The sequence below is a fragment of the Gorilla gorilla genome, chromosome 1 (genome assembly GCF_029281585.2).
Source record: "Gorilla gorilla gorilla isolate KB3781 chromosome 1, NHGRI_mGorGor1-v2.1_pri, whole genome shotgun sequence".
Lineage (NCBI taxonomy): Eukaryota > Metazoa > Chordata > Mammalia > Primates > Hominidae > Gorilla > Gorilla gorilla.
The window spans coordinates 117424528-117445695 of record NC_073224.2 but is presented as its reverse complement, the minus strand read 5'-3'; the positions used below and the strand labels follow the sequence as shown (position 1 = coordinate 117445695).

The 21168-nt window shown below is 50.9% G+C and overlaps 1 protein-coding gene and 1 pseudogene across 2 annotated transcripts; both read left to right on the top strand.

Moving 5' to 3' along the window:
- Positions 1-7888, top strand: part of LOC115932985 (bromodomain-containing protein 9-like) — a 9335-nt pseudogene extending 1447 nt beyond the window's left edge.
- On the top strand, positions 7281-21168 carry LOC134756954 (bromodomain-containing protein 9-like). 2 transcript variants are annotated; one of them, XM_063697169.1, is made up of 5 exons: positions 7281-7406; positions 7896-11762; positions 13077-13209; positions 15369-15480; positions 21037-21168. In XM_063697169.1, exons 2-5 carry the CDS (start codon positions 11597-11599, stop codon positions 21157-21159), a joined length of 534 nt encoding a protein of 177 aa, XP_063553239.1. In that variant the 5' UTR covers positions 7281-7406; positions 7896-11596; the 3' UTR covers positions 21160-21168. The 2 variants fall into 2 exon arrangements, with proteins under 2 accessions (XP_063553239.1, XP_063553216.1); XM_063697146.1 differs by lacking the exons at positions 13077-13209; positions 15369-15480; positions 21037-21168 and having other exon boundaries at positions 7896-11581.

Here is a 21168-nt window from a genome sequence, read left to right as displayed (position 1 = left end):
GAACTGCGAGGGGATTGGGCAGACCTGTCCGGATCGCACCTACTCCTGCCTTTCTCACTCCCTTGACTCTGCCGCCCAGGAAGAGAAGAAGCGGAAGCGAGAGAGGGAGCACTGTGACACGGAGGGAGAGGCTGACGACTTTGATCCTGGGAAGAAGGTGGAGGTGTAGCCGCCCCCAGATCGGCCAGTCCGAGCGTGCCGGACACAGCCAGGCAAGGGTGCACTTTTAGAGACTCTCCTGGTGTTCACAGCTCATCGTTGTAAATGTGAGGGGTCGGCACCGTGTCCTGTTGCTTTGGGGAGAAGCATGGGAGGGAGGAGAGCTGGTATTTCCAGGGCCCATCCCAGGTGTCCTCTGGCCTGAGGTTTCCTCCAGTGTCTCTGAATGTCTAGAGCAAGGCGTGGCCAGTTACCACTGGTGCCCTTCAGTTTTGTTTTTTAACTTATTAGCTAAGGATGGCTTATATGTTTTTTAAGTGTTCATAAAAAGAAACAAAAAGGCATCTCCACAGAGACCAATCGTATGTGACCCGCAAAGCCTAGACTGTTTTTTGTCTGGCCTTTATGTAAAAAGTTTGCCAGCCCTGGGTCTTGAAGTTTGGTTTTGTTTGCACTTAAGACAGTATTGGAACAGTAGCCCCATCTGGGTCAGACTGGTAAGAGAGATGCATGTCAGTGAAAACGCAGGTAATTCCCCTTGGGAAGAAGGGACCTCGAGGCCCAAATGGTGGGTCTGAAGTTGCTGAAAATGACCATAGGCTGAGACAAAGGAAGCTGGAGGCCTTTAGTAGAATTTCTGTTGTGGGCACCATCTGCGAAGGATGGCATTTGGCTGGAATTTCCAGTTGACAAGGACTTGCCCTCTGAGTTCTCTTTGTCCCCAGCCTTCCTGTGCACAACTCACAGTGATGAGGCATTTGTACCTAAGACAAGGGGTGTCTCTTCCCAGCAACTCTCAGCATCCAGTGGTTCCTGGATTATAGGGAAACAGACGGCTGGGCTTTGGGACATGGGACATCAGGGAGTGGGGAGGCTAGTGCTGCAATCATTCAGGCCGTCAGAAACTGTCTGAGGCCTGCTGGCTCCACTGAAGGAAAGTTCTGGAAAGCTGGTGGCCTTCTGAGCTTCTGTGGTCATTTGGCTCTTCAGGCACTTTCTTTTTTTAATTTATTTTTGAAACATGGTCTTGCTGTGTCGCCTAGGCTGGAGTGCAGTGTCGTGATTCACTCCTGGGCTCAGATAACCCTGGGCTCAAGCGATCCTCCCACCTCAGCCTCCCAAGTTGCTGGGACTACAGGCACGCACCACCACGCTGGCCATTTATTTACTTTCTGTTGAATTTTAAGGGACCTCAAGTGAAATAATAATCGGTGAATTCAGGATCAACCTTTATGTCCAGAGCGTTTGTTCCGTCCTCCATTTCTTGTCTAGAGTAGTGGTATGAGCTGAAAACATTGCTAAGTGATCACCACATATTGTTGATGTAAGGGCTACCGGTTATTACAAGAGATTTTTATGACTCCTGCTGTGGGAGTGCCCTTTCTACCCGGCTGAGCTTCGTGGGAGCCAAGGCTGAGTCGGATGTATCTTTATATCCCCAGTTCTCGGTGGAACTTAAAATGCTGTGAGACACCAGACAGACAGATACTGTGAACTTGGAGCTCTCTAATGAAGGGATACCAAAGTCTTGTATTCAATTTTTTTTTCCTTAAATTGTCAGCCGAAAATGAGAGCACACCTATTCAGCAACTCCTGGAACACTTCCTCCGCCAGCTTCAGAGGTAAACCTGGGCGTTTCTGAAGAGCTAGTGTCTGGGGGTGTGTGGTGTCATCTTTTCTGAGGCCTTATTCCCCACCCCAGCCTCGTCAGCTGTGAAACAGACCCTGCACCTTGTCTTGGTGACTCCCAGTCCACTTCGGGGTGCATAGGAAGAGTTCATGAACTCATTAGTGGCTCACTCTGAAGTCAGAGTAGAGTGAGGGAAGTCAAGGCTAGAGCTGGGACATTGATGGCCGCCAGGATGCATTGGGGGAATTTTTATTATATCTGAAATACCTATGACAATAAATGAAAAGACGCTCGTAACTTTTTTATTTTTAAGAAACAAAATTCGGTCAGTTGTATCCAATTTTTGGATTGTAAGAGATTTTGTATCATTTAGAAATCTAGATTTTTCCACTTTAAGATGTCTTTGCTTTCAGAAAAGATCCCCATGGATTTTTTGCTTTTCCTGTCACGGATGCAATTGCTCCTGGATATTCAATGATAATAAAACATCCCATGGATTTTGGCACCATGAAAGACAAAATTGTAGCTAATGAATACAAGTCAGTTACGGAATTTAAGGTAAGTTACTTTCATTGCCCGAAGTAATCGTGGCATAATTCTGTGTATTCATGTCTTGTGAAGACTTCGTTCACCTTAGATCATTTCTAGTTTTTGAGCTTTCACAGGTGTTTCTGTGTTCGGGTGATGTTTTACAGACACAGCATTAAGGAAATGATTGGTCGTGAACGTTTTCTCTGTGCTTTGGTCTAGAAACTAGGTCAGGTTGCACGCTGTTAGAAGTCTGTTTCTTTTCTAAGTTACTGCGCTGGCGTAAATAGGACATGTTGTTTCAAGCAGTGAGGTGTCCAGTGTGGCACGGCTTGAGACTAGACATTTTTAAAAACATACTTCTTTTTAATTCTTAGTTTTGTCTTACACTAATTGAGCATTTAGTTTTTTTAGCATAGTAAGTTTTTCTGTCTCCTGAGTACTTTGCTCTTAACTCTGTTTCTTGCTGCTGGCTGTGAGAATTAGCAACTGCTCATTGGTTTTGCAGCCCAGGGGAAGAAAGCAAAACAAATGCTTGATAAAATTGGCATTAGTGTAGTTTAGAAAGGCATTAGATTTCTCTCTTAGGTTCCATTCCCCTGGGGAAAGCTTGACTTTTCTATTTTATGCTTACTGAAGGGTTTGCTGACTCACAGAAACACAACAGAACAGACTTAAAGGAGAGTGGGAGAAAAGGAAACTTGATGAGAGGATCAGGCAGCGCCTGAGGGTAGATGTTAAGAGCACTCCATGCCCGAAAGCCCTCTGTATTCCCTGCTTCGGGCCCCAGTCTGGCCATTCCTAGCAACAAAGTGAGAAGGGGAGCAGCATTCACTCCGTGGAGTGTCCGCAGTGGAGTCTTCAGGGGAGGGGCTCCACAGCCTCGGGCCGGGCCCTAGGGCTGCTGGCTCTGGAACCGGGACTTGGGGAGGGTCCAGATGGCACATTCTCAGTTAGGGTGGCCGGCCTCCGGGGTCATGCTCCAGCCTGACGTTGGTACTCACCTTTGAGAGGCCTGTGCTGAGGAAACTGGCCTCTCATAATAAAATACTGATGTTTCCATATTTTCACCATAAATTACGAAATAAGGTTGTCCTTTTGTGGGGCAAAGTCTTTTTCTAGTAGTTTGAGGGAACCATTTGGTGACAGAATTTTAAATTCGATTCTGTGGAGAAATTCTAGAGATAGAGGATATCACTGTGCCGCACGCCTGCCTTTATCCCTTGACTTTCACTTGAAAGAATCAGGTCGTTGCTTCTCGTTCCTATTTATGTTCTGGAGAAATGCAAGAAGCGCAGGAAATGCTTTTTCCTTGCACAGCATTTGTATGTGATGCTTAGAAAGAAGTTACAGGCTTGGCCAACTGTTTGCTGTAATATTTTTCATGCAAGACCAACATGCAACTAAGAAAACTTCTCTAAGTTCTTAAACGTTATTTTTAGATCAGAGAGCCCAGTTGAATTGTTTTCTACTCAATTGTAGCTTTTTCCTTTTGGTCTCTTGGTAGTCATCTAGAGCTTTGCTGTTGTCTGTGGCATTTCAAACCTGGTAAGTCTTTCCTGTTTTCTTTTCAGGCAGATTTCAAGCTGATGTGTGATAATACAATGACATACAATAGGCCAGATACCGTGTACTACAAGTTGGCGAAGAAGATCCTTCACGCAGGCTTTAAGATGATGAGCAAAGTAAGAAACTCACTGGCAGCAGTGAGCTACGGAAAGCAGGGGCTCTGCCCCCCGTCGCTTGTGCCCGAAGGGAGCCTCACAGTGAACACGTGCTCCATCCACCCGCCACCCTCATGATGTTGCCCCCTTTGCTCTAGGGTAGACGTCCCCGGCCGCCCTCTCTGCTCATGACCTAGCTGTAACATCTCATTGAGGGTTGGTGGAAAGTTCCGCATCTCTTGATCTTAAGCCTAGGTGTCAGGTGTCAGTCTTGCTGGATGGCAGCCAGCATTGCGGGCTTGTTTTGCGTGACTGCCTCACTGAATCCAGACGGGACATCCTTGTCTTCCTTGGCCATCCTGAGTGGCTTCCCAGATCTGTGCCGTGAGCCAGGCTGCATGCATCCCACGTAGGTGAAGGTAAAGGGGAGATGCGGCACCTGCCACGCTCTGGCGGTGGGTCAAGCCCCCACAACCACCTCCCGCTGCTCCGCCGTGGAAAGTTAGCTCTTAGGCCAGGTGAGGCTGTGACCATCCCCATCGCATCCCATCGTCACGGCACCCTGGCTGTGAGGGAGAGGTAAATCCTTGCTGCTCTGTCCTTTCTGATTCTAGGAGCGGCTGTTAGCTTTGAAGCGCAGCATGTCGTTTATGCAGGACATGGATTTTTCTCAGCAGGCAGCAATGAAGATACAGCTGTTGAGGAACCTGTCCCTGAAGTTGTACAAGTACAAGTAGAAACTGCCAAGAAATCCAAAAAGCCGAGTAGAGAAGTTATCAGGTAAAGGCTCTGTGGAAACCACATTTGCTTTTGGAGTTGAGCACCACAGCCAGGAAAGCAGGTGCCTTGTAGGGGAGAGTGAGTGAGTGAGAGAACGGATGTCATGTCACGTAGACGTCCTTGGTGTAGCTTATTCTGGTAGGAGGAGTGTGGCCAGACAGCGCCTCCTGCCCACCGGCCACGTGCACTCTCTGACCCAGGTGTGGTACCCAAGCCCGTCCGATGACCCCTGCCCCCAACTGCTACTGACTGGTGGTCTCTGTCTCTACACGCCGTTAAGATCATTGGCCCCTCCCTCCCCTGCACAGCGCCTGCCGGCAGCCAAGGCTGTGCCCTTGTCCCAGACTGTGCCGCACAAGCGGGCTGACTTTGGGCAGCCAGCATTGGCGGGGGCTTCTTTCTTGCCGTGGGGTAGACGCACACTCCTGAACTGTTCGCTTCTGTGTCTGTGTAGACGCTGGAGTGGAGCAGGTGCAGGCCTGTGGTCAGGAAGGTGTGGATGCTGCGGGGGACCAGGTGAGGACTGCAGGCCACAGCTCCCTGTAGCTCTGCTCCCTCCCACAGGGAGCAGCCGACTTAGCTGGTCCTTCAGGGAACCTTCTTCCTTTTTTTCTAAACCCCAGAGTGGTTTTCATGGGGGCTCTTTGTCTCATGGTGGCTGAGCATTGAGATTGTATCAAAGTCCGTATCACACGTCATTCGTGTAGACGCTTCTCCACCTATGTGAGGTGGCCACCTGATAGGACCAAACAAAGCGAGAGTATCGCCAGGGGCCTTAGAGGCACCAAGAGCACTTACCATAGCCTGCAGCGGGCAGAAGCGCCTGGCACAGAGCCTGCTTCATCACGTGTCACTTGCTGAGTGCAGGCCCCAGAGAGCGCAGTCTCAGGACATCCACCCTCATGGCCGTGTGTCTGACAGCACTGTGGCTCGCGGTCTTCCCAGTATCCTGAGAGGACTGGCCTGTTGCCATCCTGGGGACAGATCAGATTTGAAGGATGGTTTCTGCTGAAGTGTATTGCTTTTGTGCCATCTTGTGGGAAGTCAGGGACCGTCTGGAGTTGGTACTGAATGTCCTTGAGGCACTTGTGATGGTCACGGCCCTCCATTGTTTGTTTCCTTCTCACAGTGTGTATGGGACTCACGTGGATTTAACAGGTGGGGCGGCAGCGGTGCTGGGCTCGGTGCTTCTGCTCTGAGCAGCTCCCTCCAACCGTCAAAAGGGAGAGTGGTCTTGAGACCAGCGCCTCAGTTCCTGCAGCCTTGGCTTAGGAGACAGGGTGCTCTGCGTGGCCAGAGTGTGTTGCTTGGCAACGGACGACAGTCTCCTAAGGCGGTCTCCCCACGTGCATTGCGTTTCCCACACCGCTGCCGTGTGAACACTCACTGCGTGGTTGGCTGGTGGCTGTGTCCGGCCTCAGCCCCCGACTCGAGTGTGCTGCTGGCCTTCAGGGGTCAGGGTTTCATGGCCGCCCTTTGCCGCCTCATGGTGACTGAGCATTGAGGGGGAATTGAAGTTGGTGCTGGTCAGCATGCTCAGCTGCGGTGGGGTTGTGTCCTGGTAGACCCACCCCAGGTTGGTTTTGGGTGTCTCTGGTGCTGCAGCTTCACCCTTTCCTGTGGGATCCAGGCCCTTTAGATGGATCCCCAGCTGTCAGTCTGCAGGCAGGAGAGCGTGCCGAGCTCAGGCAGTCACCTTCACCTAGTGTCACAGCAGTGCGCATCGGTAATGGGCTCACGCAGGTGCCTGAGTGGAGCCCCTCCCTGCGGAGCTCATGGGGCTCTGACTCCTGTGTAGGGTTGCCAGGTTGTCGCTGTAGGTCAGGCAAGGGCAGGGCCGCTCTCATGGGCAGGGCTTGTCCTGGGCCTGCACCTGGCCCTAGGCTGTTCAGACCCATGCCCAGGCAAGTGCCCAGGGTGGGAAGGAGCCCACTCGCTTGCTTCTAGAACCTTCCACACTCCTTGGGTGCTACAGCCTGTGCCCCTCAGCTGTTGGAGAACTGCTTCAGGTGGAACCTGGGGCCACTCGCTGATGTCCTTGTGTGTTCTTTGTGCCACCCAGTGGCCACAGCAGAGGGGGCTGCTGTCCACCCAGCCTAGCAGCACCAGACCTCACCCGAGCAGCCCCGCCTATCCTGCCTTGCATGTGAACCCTGCGTAGTCACAGGTGGCTTTTCCAGTCACTTTTCTGATGGGGCCTTTAATAACTAACCAGCGTGGGCATCTGTTACTTTGTTGCTAAAGCACTTTAACTGAGTTTGCACTGCCTTGAAAAACAGGGAGTCTGTCTACTTGGCTTACACTTACTCTTTATTTTAATAAAAGTGTCTTAATTTGTCATTTGGTTAGGGTGAAAAGGGATGCTTTGAGACCTAAAAGAAGTTAAGTATGCTCTGCCAGCTCTGTGTCTGAGGGCAGGGTCGGTAGAAGCTGGGTTAGGTGCCGACGCATGGGGAGCAGGTGTGCGGTGGGGATGCTGCCTCCAGGTGACTTGGTTGTCCCCACCTCACAGCTGCATGTTTGAGCCTGAAGGGAATGCCTGCAGCTTGACGGACAGTACCGCAGAGGAGCACGTGCTGGCGCTGGTGGAGCACGCAGCTGATGAAGCTCGGGACAGGATCAACTGGTTCCTCCCAGGCGGCAAGGTAGTGTGCTCTGTGGCCACCGAGAGAGGGTGCCACGTGGCCCCAGACTCTCTGTGTGCCTCTCCTTCTGGGTTGGTGCTGTGTGATCTAGCACAGCCACTGGGATCCAGAGGTCAGCGTGGGGCCCTGACGGGAGGTCCAGATCAGACACACATAAGGCTGGTCTCTTCAGTCGGGGTCCAGGTGCCTCTGGCAGGGCTGCCGCTGGTGTTTCACGCATCGTGGAGGCCACGTGGTCACTGACCTCATTTCCTTGATGGAGGCCCTGCTGCAGGCTAATCCTTTCTCTTGGAGTGAATGCTGACTTCTGTGTCTCTGTCACTGGGTGTTGACGTGAGGCACCGCCCTTGTTATTCCAGTGGGGGTGCTGGCGTTGGATCCGACAGATGGTCCATAATAGGCCACCCACTGTGTTCACGTGGCTCCTGCCACAGATGGTCTTTGTGGTGGTGGGGCCCACTCAGCTGACCACGCTCTCCTTTCTGGCAGGAGACGTTCTAGACCCAGTGTCTTCAGTGGAAACGGAGCACAGGCTGTCTGCAGTCTCAGGCTTCCTAGCAGCCCTGATAAGAGAAGTAGAGCAATGCAGGTGACATTAATCCTTGCAGGTTTCATTTCACCTCTATATCCAACATTTTATCTCAACATGTAGTCTGTAGAAAACGTTAATTTGAGCTTTATGGGTTTTTTTCATATTAAGTCTTCAAAATGCACATGGGATGGGATGTAAAGAATGCTGAAGTGGGGGCATTTCAGAGGTGTCTGCTTCTGTTTGCCTGTGCCTGCTGGGAAGTTGCAGTGGTCTGTGTGGCTTGTGTGTTGCAAGGTTGCGGTCTGCGTGGCTCACGTGTTGGGAGGTCGTGGTCTGCGTGGCTCACGTGTTGGGAAGTTGCAGTGGTCTTTGTGGCTTGTGTGTTGGGAGGTTGCGGTCTGCGTGGCTCACGTGTTGGGAAGTTGCAGTGGTCTGTGTGGCTTGCATGTTGGGAGGTTGCAGTCTGCGTGGCTCACGTGTTGGGAGGTCGTGGTCTGTGTGGCTTACGTGTTGGGAAGTTGCAGTGGTCTGTGTGGCTTGTGTGTTGGGAGGTTGCAGTCTGCATGGCTCACGTGTTGGGAGGTCGTTGGCTGCGTGGCTCACGTGTTGGGAAGTTGCAGTGGTCTGTGTGGCTTGCATGTTGGGAGGTTGCAGTCTGTGTGGCCCGTGTGTTGGGAGGTTGTGGTCTGCGTGGCTTGTGTATTGGGAGGTTGTGGTTCACGTGGCTTGCATGTTGGGAAGTTGCTGTGGTCTGCGTGGCTTATGTGTTGGGAGGTTGTGGTTTGTGTGGGTTGTGTGTTGGGAGGTTGCAGTCTGCGTGGCTTGTGTGTTGGGATGTTGCTGTGGTCTCTGTGGCTTATGTGTTGGGAAGTTGCTGTGATTTGCGTGGCTCGTGTGTTGGGAGGTTGCAGTTTGCGTGGCTTGCGTGTTGGGAAGTTGCTGTGGTCTGTGTGGCTTATTTGTTGGGAGGTTGTGGGTTTGTGTGGCTCATGTGTTGGGAGGTTGTGGTCTGTGTGGCTCACGTGTGGGGCGGTTGCTTGGCTCGCCTGTTGGGAGTTTGTGGTTTGCATGGCTTGTGTGTTGGAAAGTTGCTGTGGTCTGTGTGGCTTATCTGTTGGGAGGTTGTGGTTTTTGTGGCTTGCATGTTGGGGGGTTGTGGTCTGTGTGGCTCACGTGTTGGGAGGTTGTGGTCTGCGTGGCTCATGTGTTGGGCAGTTGTCTGCTTGGCTCACGTGTTGGGAAGTTGTGGTCTGCGTGGCTCATGTGTTGGGAAGTTGTTTATGTGGCTTGTGTGCTGGAGGTTGTGGTCTGCGTGGCTTGCACTGTAGTTCTTTTGGACAGCCTTGTTCTGCAGTCTGTGCTTCAGCCCTGGAATTGCCACATTCTCCAAGAAGCCCTGGTTTCTTGACTAGAGAGCCTTGTTTAGAAGCCAGGACCTGGGTTCTGGGTGAAGCCCTCTGCAGATAGAGCTGGGAGATGCCTGTGGTGTGTGTCTGCACCACATACATGGACACTGTGCAGAAGGATTCTGTTGGCACCTGTGTTTACATGGGTTGAAAACTGTTTTTACATGGAAACTTCCAGTTCCCTTGTGCCCCGTGGGTTCCCGCTTCTTCCCTTTCAGTTTTGTGTCTGCACCGTGAGGACTTGACTCCTAATCTACGTATCAACTCCGTGTCCCATGGCAGCTGACCTTCCGCCTCTCCCCCAGGGCCCTGCTCCTAATCTGTGTATCAACTCCGTGTCCCATGGCAGCTGATCTTCCACCTCTCCCCCAGGGCCCTGGCCCTCCTGTGGGCTCTGAGACTTTGCATGGATCGGCGGTGGGGAGCTGCCCCCACACAAACGTCCGGCTCTTCTCAGGCCAGGTGGCTGCCCTGACATGGCATGATGTCCAGCGCATGGACATCACCCTTGCACTGGAGCCCAGCCAACCCCTGCATGACAGCCCTCTTCCCCCTTGAACCCCAAGTCTGCACACACCAGTGCCTCCTCTTCCTGGATCCTCCTGATGGCTTGTACACAGAACTGGGGTGTGGGTGGTGGGTTTTTAAATGAAAACCGGTCCACACATGCTTGAGAGCTGGAGCCGCCTGCTGTCAAGGCAGTGCCATGCTGACCTGCTGACCATTCCATTTTGTCAAGGCTCATGAGCAATTTTAAATGTTTACTTGTGGGCAAAGGTTTTTGTTTCAGCTGTACCCCCTATAGCAGGGCCACGGGGAGCCGAAGAGGTTCTCCTTGGCACCTGTGCGTGCTTTGCTGTTGCCGGTGAGTCTGAAATTCCAGGAAATGCCGTGAGGGGCCCTCTGGCGTTTGTTCTTGGACAAATGTGCTTTCATCCCCATTAAGCCCTGCTTGTTGACCTTCATTTCATTTGTGCTGCGCTGCCCCTCCTGAGGGACAGACGCTCAGGCAGTGCTTCCTTCTAGATGGGCTATCTGAAGAGGAATGGGGACGGGAGCCTGCTCTACAGCGTGGTCAACACGGCCGAGCCGGACGCTGATGGCGGGTGCCCGCTCAGGGCTGGCTTTATGCTCTCTGTACACTGTTTTTTGGGCCTCCGTTGATAATCTGTAATGAAAAGCTGAGCCATGGCCATGGGGCAGCATGAGAAGCTGCCCGGCTTCCCGACCTTGCTCGCACCCCAACGTGACACGTGAGCCGAGTGGAGGCGTGGACGGCCATCTCGCGGGGCGGGGCTGCTGGTCAGACCTCGGTCAGGGCTCCTTGGGAGCAGCGGGACTCGAGCCACGTTCCTGAAAAGCTGCCGAGAGGCCTTTAAGGCCAAACCTCACTAGCATCAGGAAGGGTTCACATCCTGAGCTCAGTCTTCAGCAAAGACCGGAGTGCTGGCCCACCCTGCTCCTTGAATCTGAAAAGCAGTCTTAGAAGAGCTGTTAGATGATGACGTCAGGACAGTGTTGAAGGATGGCGCGCACTAGGCCTGTCCAGCCCGTCAGGGGTGCTTTGTTGGCCTGGAAGTAATTAAGAGGCTTGTCCTTTGAACGAAAGTGTGATCACTTGGGTTTGAAACGCACTCGCGGGCTCACATGAGGAACGCGCAGCCCGGCACGGGTTGCCTCTCGATTCCCGCTTCCCTCGCTCTCACCCGCATGCCTGCTGGTGGTCTTTCACCCAGCTCCACCATGCCAGCGTGGTTTTCTCCAGTGTGTGAAGGATAGAAACGGGCTGATCTATATAATCTTCAGCTTATTTTCCTAAAGAGGATAGACCGTTGATCCATATTTAGCTTATGAGAGTGTTGAGACCGAGGCACCGGTTGGGAACTGAGGAACTCCTGCTCTGATCCCATGAGTGGTGTGTGGGTGGTGACTTGAGCATGGCAGACATGCTGTCAGATGCACGCGCTCCGGGTTGCACATGCCACCGTTTCGCTGTTAGAGCACGCAGGACAAGATTTCTTCTTGGAGTTGTTGAGTGATCCATTTGAAAATGTTCTCAAAGTATTGCTGGTGTGGTGGCCAAAGATGTGGTATTTTTTATTGTGTTGACTTTGGGGTGATAAAGAAATGAAATTGAAATGCAGTTAGTTTTGAGAATGGTAGTTGGCTTTCGCAAATTTGTTTTCAGGTGATCATTATAAAATCCCCCCACCCGCACCAATCACATCCACTGTGATGTGGAGAAAGGGCTCATGGCACTGCACTGGGGCACCGCGTTGGGGTCACACCTGCCACTCACGGCCCGCCATGTCCGTGTTGCAGAGGAGGAGACCCACCCGGTGGACTTGAGCTCGCTCTCCAGTAAGCTACTCCCAGGCTTCACCACGCTGGGCTTCAAAGACGAGAGAAGAAACAAAGGTAAATCCGTAGTCCCGTCCCAGGAGCCGGCCGGAGCAGGGAAGGTGGCAGGGGTTTAGTGGAGTGACGGCAAATGCTGCTGATTCCTACTTCACGGTTTCCTCACTGTACCTGGATTCATATTTTCGCATGGGTAAGATTGAGATCAGTTACAGTGACAGGAATGAAACTTGTGTTGGATGGGGACACACACAGCGGGCACCTTGGTTGCATCACTGGACTTCACCTTGGTCAGTGTTTTGGGGTCCTTGTGTTTCTGCCCCTGTCACATTACAGAACATCCCTTCAGGGGTCAGAATGTGTGGCCCCTGGGCCTTGGGTCTGGCCTGTGTGTTCTCCTCTCCATCTGCACTGCTGCCTCCTGGCTGCGCTGCTGCTGGGACCTCCTGCACGGCCCCATCCTCCACTTCTCCACCTCTGCTGGGTCCCTCCCGTGCAGACAGCTGCATGGACACTGCTCCTGCCGGCCCTTTCTCCCTCAGCCACTCACACCATCTGCTGATGGGACAGCTCACTCTTCCCTCCAAACCATGGCCTTGGCTCAAGAGCTTCCTTGTTTCTGGAATGTTCTTTCCTCCAGCTCCAGGTGTTGAAATTCTGCCTGGTCTGGGTCTCCTATTGACGGACGCCCTCCACTGGGAAGGATCCTCTTGCCTTCACCACTTGTCTTCACCAGCCCCTGCTCCCCTCTTCCTCTTGGGGCTGTTGTGGTTGTTGATACTTTTTTTTTGTTGTGTTTGACACACTCCTTGTTCTCACCCTCTAACACAGTTCTCAACCACAGGACTTTTGTCCCTGGAGATGTTTGGCAGTGTCCAGAAGTGTGTTGATGGTCCCACTGGGGTTGGGGGTGCTGCTGGCACCAGATGGTAGGGAGATGCCAGGGGTGCTGCTCCACACCCTATGGGACACTGCACAGTACACCTGGCCTGTGTCCCCCATAGCGAGAGCTGGCCCTGGGCAGGCGTGGTCCCTGCGGTGTGTGTTGGTTGGGATCCTCCACAGTGACAGACAGTGCGCTCTGCCCACGTTTCCACACAGCTCTTTAGCTTGTGGAGCTCACCGCTTTGCAGAGAGCGCATTTCCCTGCGGTCTTTGGCCTGCAGAAGTAAAATGAGGGGTGGTGAATTACACCCCTGCTGGTTACACATGGAAAACTCAGGAGCGAGAATTTTGTGGAGAGCAAGAGAGGTGAGACTGGGGTGCTGGCTGCCAGCCAGGCGGTCCCTCAGCCCCTGGAGAAGCGGGGTGGGGCCTGCACACCGAGTCCTTCCAGTGAGTCCAGTGATGTTCTCTTTCTCCTCTTCCTCCCAGTCACCTTTCTCTCCAGTGCCACTACTGCGCTTTTGATGCAGAATAATTCAGTATTTGGCGACTTGAAGTCGGACGAGATGGAGCTGCTCTACTCAGCCTACGGAGATGAGACAGGCGTGCAGTGTGCGCTGAGGCAAGTGTCGGCCCCGGGGAGCCCTTGGCTGCTGTGCAGCTTGAGCTGCACCCTGGTGTGGGACCTGGAGCCCCACATGTGTGCGGGTAGGGAGAGGGCCATCCCGCAGCCGTCCAGATGGCAGCCTGGGTCTTCCCATTGCTTTCAGTCATCCACACAGGTCTGCCACAGGCCAGTCCTGAAATCTGGGTAACTCAGTCAGAAGGTGGTGATCAGGGCGTAGCTTGTGACGGGGTTGGGGGTGTGTTGAGCACACTGGATCGTATTGAATTGTGTTTCCTAAGTGGCCGTGCTAGCTCAGGCTGCAGTGACAAAGCACCACAGACTGGGGTCTTACTCCTGGGGGCTGGCATTTGCCATGAAGGTGTGGGCAGGGCTGGTTCCTCCCGAGCCCTCTCTCCTGGACCTGCAGGTGCTGTCTTCTCCGTCTTCTCCCTGTGCCTTCCCGGGGCCATCCTATGCGTGTCTGTGTCCTCGGCTCTCCTGGAGACCCTACCGTTCTCAAGGACCCTGGTCATATTGGATCAGGGCCACCCTAATGGCCTCATGTCACTGCAGTTACCTCTAAAGGCCGTAAAGGCACCAGCTCCAAGTATAGTCACATTCCAAGGCACTGGGGTCGGGATTTCAACTTACGAACTCTGAGCGGGAGACACAGTTCAGGCCATGGCAGGCTAAAGTATAATACCAAAATCACAAATGTAGCAGCCTGCTTTTCCGTAGAATGTTGCTGTGTGTATTTTTTGTTTTCTGTGGCAAAATAAAAGTGGGTCACTCTTGTAAAATTTGGCAGTTTTTAATGGAGAAAGCAACTTAATTTTGCTAGCTTTTAAGAAATGGCATCTTGACATATCAGGTCTTCATTTTATTCCAACAAGAATGCAGAATATGTTTTAAAAATAAACAAGAATCCCCTTAGTGCTTCATAAAATAAGTGAAAACCTGACCCTGAGTTTTGTAGCAAAAAAGGAAGTAAATGTGGAAAATGAAGAGGAAATTCTAGTAGGAGACGATGGGGTCATAAGTCAGAAATTAAAGAGTTGTTTGCTCCCCACCCTCCCGCCAGCCCTCACCTCACCCCTGCTGTGGGGCCTCTGCCCAGCCTGGGCCAAGGCCGCGGCTCCCCTGGTTCCATCCTGTCCGCAGTCGGCTCCCTGTCCACGGCTTGTGGCTCCTTCAGGACGTCAGTCACCTGTTGTCCATGTGGTATCATCAGCGGACTGTGCACACCCCCTGCCTTCCCCAGCTGTCTGTCCTAGAACGCGTCAGGTTCCATGTTGCTGTGAAGAAAGATCATTCTGACCCCGCCTGCCTTGTGGCTGCAGGGGCAACACTCAGAAGCACATCTCCTAGGGCCTGGCATGAGGCTACGTGGTCCCATGCCAGCCTCAGCGCAGAGACACCCAGATCCTCTGCCCCTGAGTGCTGCCTCTGTGCACACTGCGAGTGCCGAGCTTGGCCTGTCCCGGGCTGTGGGTGTTTTAACAAAGACACGGAGTCTCCTTGTTGCCTCCTGTGACCGTGGTTCAGCTTCTGACCAGCAGCCATCCTTGTTCCTCTCTGCAAAGGTCTTTGGAGTCTGGGGAGCCCTTCTGAGGCCCTTGCTTGGTGCTTTGATTCTAAGACTATGCATTTTTGTTCCTGGCCTACTTTTTAGATTGTATTATGTTTTATTTTTTAAGTTGTTTCATTTATATGGCCAAGAATCAGGATGGTACTAAAAGGAGTGCCTTGGAAGTGTTGGCCCACCCCTGCCCCACGTGCCCATTCCTCACCGGCGGGCGCTGCTCACCGGTGTGCTTCTGTCCGCACCCACTTGTGTTTTTAAACGCATAATGAGTGGAAAGATAGGAGTATCCTTTTACAGATGATAACATAGCACACGTGTGTTTCTAGGCTGTGTGCGTGTGTATTCATGCTTTTCTCCCTCTCCCCACTGAGATCTTTTTAACCTTTTTGGGTCATGGACCACTTTGAAAATCTAATGAAAACTATCAGCCACTCCCCAAAATACCCGCTCAGGGAGGGTCACGGGGACCGAGGAGCTGCACTGGCACGGCAGGCTTCTGTGATCAGGGCCGCCGCAAGGGCCAGGCGACAAGGGCTTGGCGTGGAGCACAGCATGCCTTTCAGCGTACCTTCTCCCGCGGCCCCTCTAGCCTGCAGGAGTTTGTGAAGGATGCTGGGAGCTACAGCAAGAAAGTGGTGGACGACCTCCTGGACCAGATCACAGGCAGAGACCACTCTAGGACGCTCTTCCAGCTGAAGCAGGTGGGCTGCACTCGCACCGGGGTGGGGGCCAGGTGCCCTTGGGGTGCTGCTGGTGGGAAGAGCCTGCAGCCTGACCAGGCTTTCGGGGACGAGGAGCTGTCGCAGGGACTCTGCTGCCGGCTCCTCGTCAGGATCTGCGTGCTTCTCTGCATGGGCAGGTGTCCCCTGGAGACCGTGACTGTGTGCTCACCACTCCAGCGCACTCGTAACTCTCTATTTCCATCTTCATCTTTCATCTCTGTCACTTTCCTTCATCCTGAAGAGTTTAAAAAAATATTTCCTGTAGTTCAGATTTACTGACAGTGATTTCTCAGCATTGGCTTCTCTGAAAGTCTTTATTTCATCTTCATTTTTGAAATTCATTTTCCCTGTGTATGGAATTTTAGATGACCTTTTTTCCCATCTACTGTAAAATAGGTTTGACTTGCATTGTTGCTATAAAAAAGCATCTGGGCCAAGCATGGTGGCTCACACTTGTAATCCCAGCACTTTGGGAGGCCGAGGCGGGCAGATCACAAGGTCAGGAGGTCGAGACCATCCTGGCTAACACGGTGAAACCCTGTCTCTACTAAAAAATAGAAAAAATTAGCCGGGTGTGGTGGCAGGTGCTTGTAGTCCCAGCTACTCGGGAGGCTGAGGCAGGAGAATGGTGTGAACCCAGGAGGCAGAGCTTGCAGTGAGCCGAGATCATGCCACTGCACTCCAGCTTGGGCCACAGAGCCAGACTCCATCTCCAAAAAAAAAAAAAAGCATCTGAAGTCATTGTCATCTTTGTTTCCCACATGTGACGTGTCTTTTCGGCCAGATCTGACCTGAAGTCTGCTTTTGTACAGACCACAAGCCAGGAATGTCTTTTACATCTTTAAAAGGGTGTTTACAGAAAAGAAAAGGAAGAAGAAGATGCATCAGGCAGCGTGTGGCTCACAGAGCCTTGGCTGCTCACTCCCGGGCCCTCGGCAGGACGGGATCTGGCCGGTGCTCTAGGAGCTTTTGAACTTTTATCTTTCTTTATCAGTGATTTTCAGCATTGTATTTTCCAGGTGCCTTGGTGGGCTTTTCTTTGTGTTCTACTTAGCATTTGTTGTTTCTTGGATATGTCTGTAGTTTTCATCATATTTGGAAGATTTTTAGCCATTACTCAAATGTCATTTTCCACCAATGCCTCTTCCTCCTCCTGCTGGACTGTGGCACTCTGAGGACAGCTCGCGTTATCTCACATGGCACCAACACTGTGCTGCCGCACCAGGCTGCTGCAGATTAGTTTCTGATGCTTTGGCTAAGTTCACTCACCTGTTCTCTGGCCACACCTGAACCTGTTATCCCGGATCAGTTTTCACTGATGATGCCGTCCCGCGCTGCTCATCACTTGGGCTCCATTTGCGGCTTTTGTGTATCTTCTCTCATGTTGTGTGTGTGTTTTTCCTTACATCCTTGAGCCATGTTCGTATTTATTGCTGCTTCTTTTGAAGTCCTCAGTCACTGAGTCTGTCGCCTCTGCCGTTTCCGGTTCTGTTTCTGTTTGACACTTTGCTGCACTTGGAGGTGTGGGCCATTGTGCACGTGCCTGGTGGACAGTCCTGACCCTCGCTGTCTGATAAAAAAGCACTGGCCACATGGCCACTGGGAAATTTGAATGTGGCCAGTCTGAATTTAGATGTGATGTGTGAGCTACAAACTAGATCTTAAAAAACTAATACAAAAAACGTAAAAATATGAGTAACGATTTCTTATGGCCCGTGTGTTGGAATAAAAACATCTTCAATAAATTTGTCTAAGTAAAATGCATTAGTTAATTGAATGTTAAGAGTAATTTTAATGTGGCAGCTAGAATTTTAAGAGCTGGGTATGGTGGCATGCACCTGTCATCAGCTCCACAGGAGGCTAAGGTGGGAGGATCACTTGAGGCTGGGAGGTCGAGGCTGCAGTGCGATTGCACCACCGCCCTCTAGTCTAGGCAATAGAGCAAGACCCTGTCTCAAAAAAAAGATAAAAAAACATTTAGAACGAGGCGTGTGCTCACGTTATGTCTTCTGGGCAAGGCTGATCTGGGTTCTTGCTCTCTTTCGGAGAATACTGATGATCATTTTGGCAGTTGTTACTTGTGGATGATGGCCGGATCCTACCAGGCTTGTCTGGGGTGGGTCCAGGGCAGCCTTATTCTAGGGTTCGTGTAGCCTTAATGCTAAGGAGTGGCCCTTCGGGGAGTCCTGTCTTTTCAGCGTGGTCTCTGCTGTGGGTGGAGTTCGGATGAGTCTCTGTCCTGCCCAGGCTCTGAGAACGTTTGGCTCATGGCTCCCGAGGAGGGGTCAGTCCCTTGACCTGACGGTTTCATCTGTGCTTGTTACAGATGAACTGGGGTCCACATGCCTGGTGCAGTAAACCCAGACACCCATGCCAAGGTTTTGTCATAGAAAGGACACGTGTATTTGCAGGGCGCCAAGCAAGGTGGACCAGGAGGCTCATGTATAAATCCTGGCCTCCCCCACTGGCTACAGGCAAGGCTTGTAAAGCAGGGGTAGATCTCAGGAAAGCAGAACTGAAAGGCAGAGTCATGCATAAGGACACAGAGGTTACATGTCGGCTTGGCCTAGAAGGGCGGTATCTGCAAGCAGGGCCTTATAGGTAATAGGTGGATTCAAAGGTTTTCTGATTTGCAGCTGGTTAAGGAGGAGAAGCTTTGTTTAAAAATTTGGGGTGAAGAGAAAAGAATGTTAGCTTAGGCTTGTGGGTGTGGCTTCCTCCAGGCCCGTCAGGAAGAAATTCAGAACAAAGAACGGGGTCAGAGCTCAGTCTTCAGTTTCACCTTATCTGAGCCCTTCATGCCAGTAGATTAGTTTGTTGGGGAGGTCCTAGGTGGAGGGTCCAGGTTTCTGAAAGACAGCTCAGGGATATACATTAAGATGTTATCTTTACTTTCTTTCTTTTTTTTTCTTTTTGAGACATAGAGTCTCACTCTGTCACCCAGGCTGGAGTGCAGTGGCGTGATTGTGGCTCACTGCAACCTCTGCCTCCCTGATTCTAGCGATTCTCTTGCCTCAGCCTCCCGAGTAGCTGGGATTACAGGCACGCGCCACCACACCTGGCTAATTTTTGTATTTTTAGTAGAGGCGGAGTTTCGCCATGTTGGCCAGGCTGGTCTTGAACTCCTAATGTTTCACCCAGTTATGGAACACAAATGTGAACCTTGATGATGTAGTATAACTGTCCATTGGACTGGACTCAGAATCGTTTTGAAAAGAGAATCTTGCCCAGAATATTCCTTTGACTCGCCTCTTGTATGACTTCCTATTCAACTGTGTAATCTTGTTGGGATCCTTAATTTTTCTGAGAGAATATCACTTTACTCTCAGCTCAAAAGACTAGTTAAAACATGTGGTTCACTTTTAATAGGCAGTCCCTACTGCCAAGTAAAGTTATACTTGTTATTTCAAACCCACTGCCTCCCAAAATCTTTCAGAAGCTTAGCTGAAATACTATGTAGTATTGCCTGGAGGATGTCCAGCTTGTTTCCTTCTCTAAATGCTCTAAAGTAGGTTAACCTAGAGGAGCGAAAAGTTGTCAATGTATTTAGTCTGAATGGTATTCATTCCCTGTAGGGTAGCTTTTACTGAATGGCTCTTTGTTTCATGATGCCTGCCATCTGTACTAAGGAAGGAACAATAAGAAACAGCCCTCTGAAACTGATATTTCTCTTGAAAGGATGTTGTTGATGACACTGTTAATTGCCTTTGCATTTTCTTCTTTATGAAGCTCGAACTGGGTGGAGCCCACTGCAGCTCAACTAGGCCTGCCTGCCTTTGTAGACTCCACCTCTAGGGGCAGGGCATAGCTGAACAAAAGGCAGCAGAAACTTGTGCAGACTTAAACGTCCCTGTCTGACAGCTTTGAAGAGAGCAGTGGTTCTCCCAGCACAGAGTTTGAGATCTGAGAATGGACAGAGTGCCTCTTCAAGTGGGTCCATGACCCCCGAGTAGCCTAACTGGGAGACACCTCCCAGTAGGGGCCGACTAACACCTCATACAGCCGGGTGCCCCTCTGAGATGAAGCTTCCAGAGAAAGGATCAGGCAGCAACATTTGCTGTTCTGCAATTTTTGCTGTTCTGCACCGGGCATGTTTTTCAACAGTTACCTCTCCTTCCCCTCCAGAAGCATGTAAGGAGTTTTCTCCAATTCTCACCCTAAGTCTTCTGGAGACAAAACTCATGAAGGTATGGGAGGCTCCCACTAGTTAGGCCCCCAGGAGTTTTTACCTCTCAGGCTAGGCTGCTGTCAGCTCCAGCAATTAGCCAATTCCCTTTGAAGTATGTCTACCCAATGCTGGCTCCAGTGGTGGTTTCTGATCCAGGTAAGTTGTGATTCTCTGTATTTGCCCATGGCTCCAGGTTCCATAGGGTTGGCATGTCTTAGGACCTCCATTTTCTGTTGCATATAAGTAGAGTTATTGATGTTCAGTTTGTTCAGCTTTTTTCTGGTGAGAGTGGGAGTGATGGCTTTTAAGCACTTTACAAGTCTGGTTGTAATTTCTGATTTTTTCTTCAAGCCATCAATAAATGTCATATAAATCCTCCATCGTACTGTTAGTTGTTCTCTGGACGCTCCCCACATGAGGTCCTGCATCCCTCTGCTCACCCTACTTCTGATTGTTCACAAGGCCAACTGCGTAGCTGCCATCCTGGGGCTTCCCTTGCCTCCTCTATCATTCTGGATCTCCAGTTTCTCAGATATCAGGTTTTCCTAGTGGTTTTCTCTTTCATTTTAATGTAAGTACTTGTGCATAACATGCGTCACACATTTGCCAGTTTCACGGTGGAAAAAAATTTATCCTAACAGTAGTGTGCTCAGATTGTTTTTTCTAGTTTTAATGTTATGAAGTATTTCAGTGACATTCTGAGAGCTAACCTTTTCTATGGAGTTTTCCCCCCACCCCTCTAGAAGCTCTTGGGATCTTTTGTTCATGCCTAGAGTTCTGGCATTCCAGGATGATGTACCGCAGTGTGCCTCATTTTTTGCTTCCATGGGTTAAGCATTTCATCAAGCCATTCATTAGGACACTGTATGTCTTTAAGGCCCAGGATATTTTCTCATAATGATTATTCGATATTTTCCTCCCCTTTGTTTTCTCTGCAGGTGAGAGAAATTGTTTCAATTAGTAGTGATTTATTTTGCCCTTTTCATAGCAAACTGGTGTGTGTGTGTGTGTGTGTGTGTGTGTGTGTGTGTGTGTGTGTAAGAGAGAAATACTTACTTGATGTCGTGTGGAAATTATTGCCAGGTACCAAATTACAAAGCAAACACACATCCTGAACCCTGAAAAGATGTCAAAAGAAAGATCCCAAGAGAAGCTCATTCATACCCTCACCAAGTCTCTATACTTTTTTAATGGTTAGTGCCAGAAATGCTAGCAATCCTAAAACTCTGCTAAAAGAAAGAGAATTGTCATATTAGGTTTTGGATAACAGGTTTCAGGTTCTTCTCATGCTCTTGAGTCTTTGGAACTTGCTGGAATCAGTATACTTCTGCAGGCAGGGGTAAGTGAGATGCATTCCTGTCTTTCAGGAGATGTGGAAGAGGTCTCAGGAGTTTTCAAGGCCACATCCATCAGTGCACATTGTGCTTATGGAATCTGTGATGTCACTGCCTCCCCCGATGAAAATCAGCCCTGAATCTGTTTGCCTTTAGGATTTAACA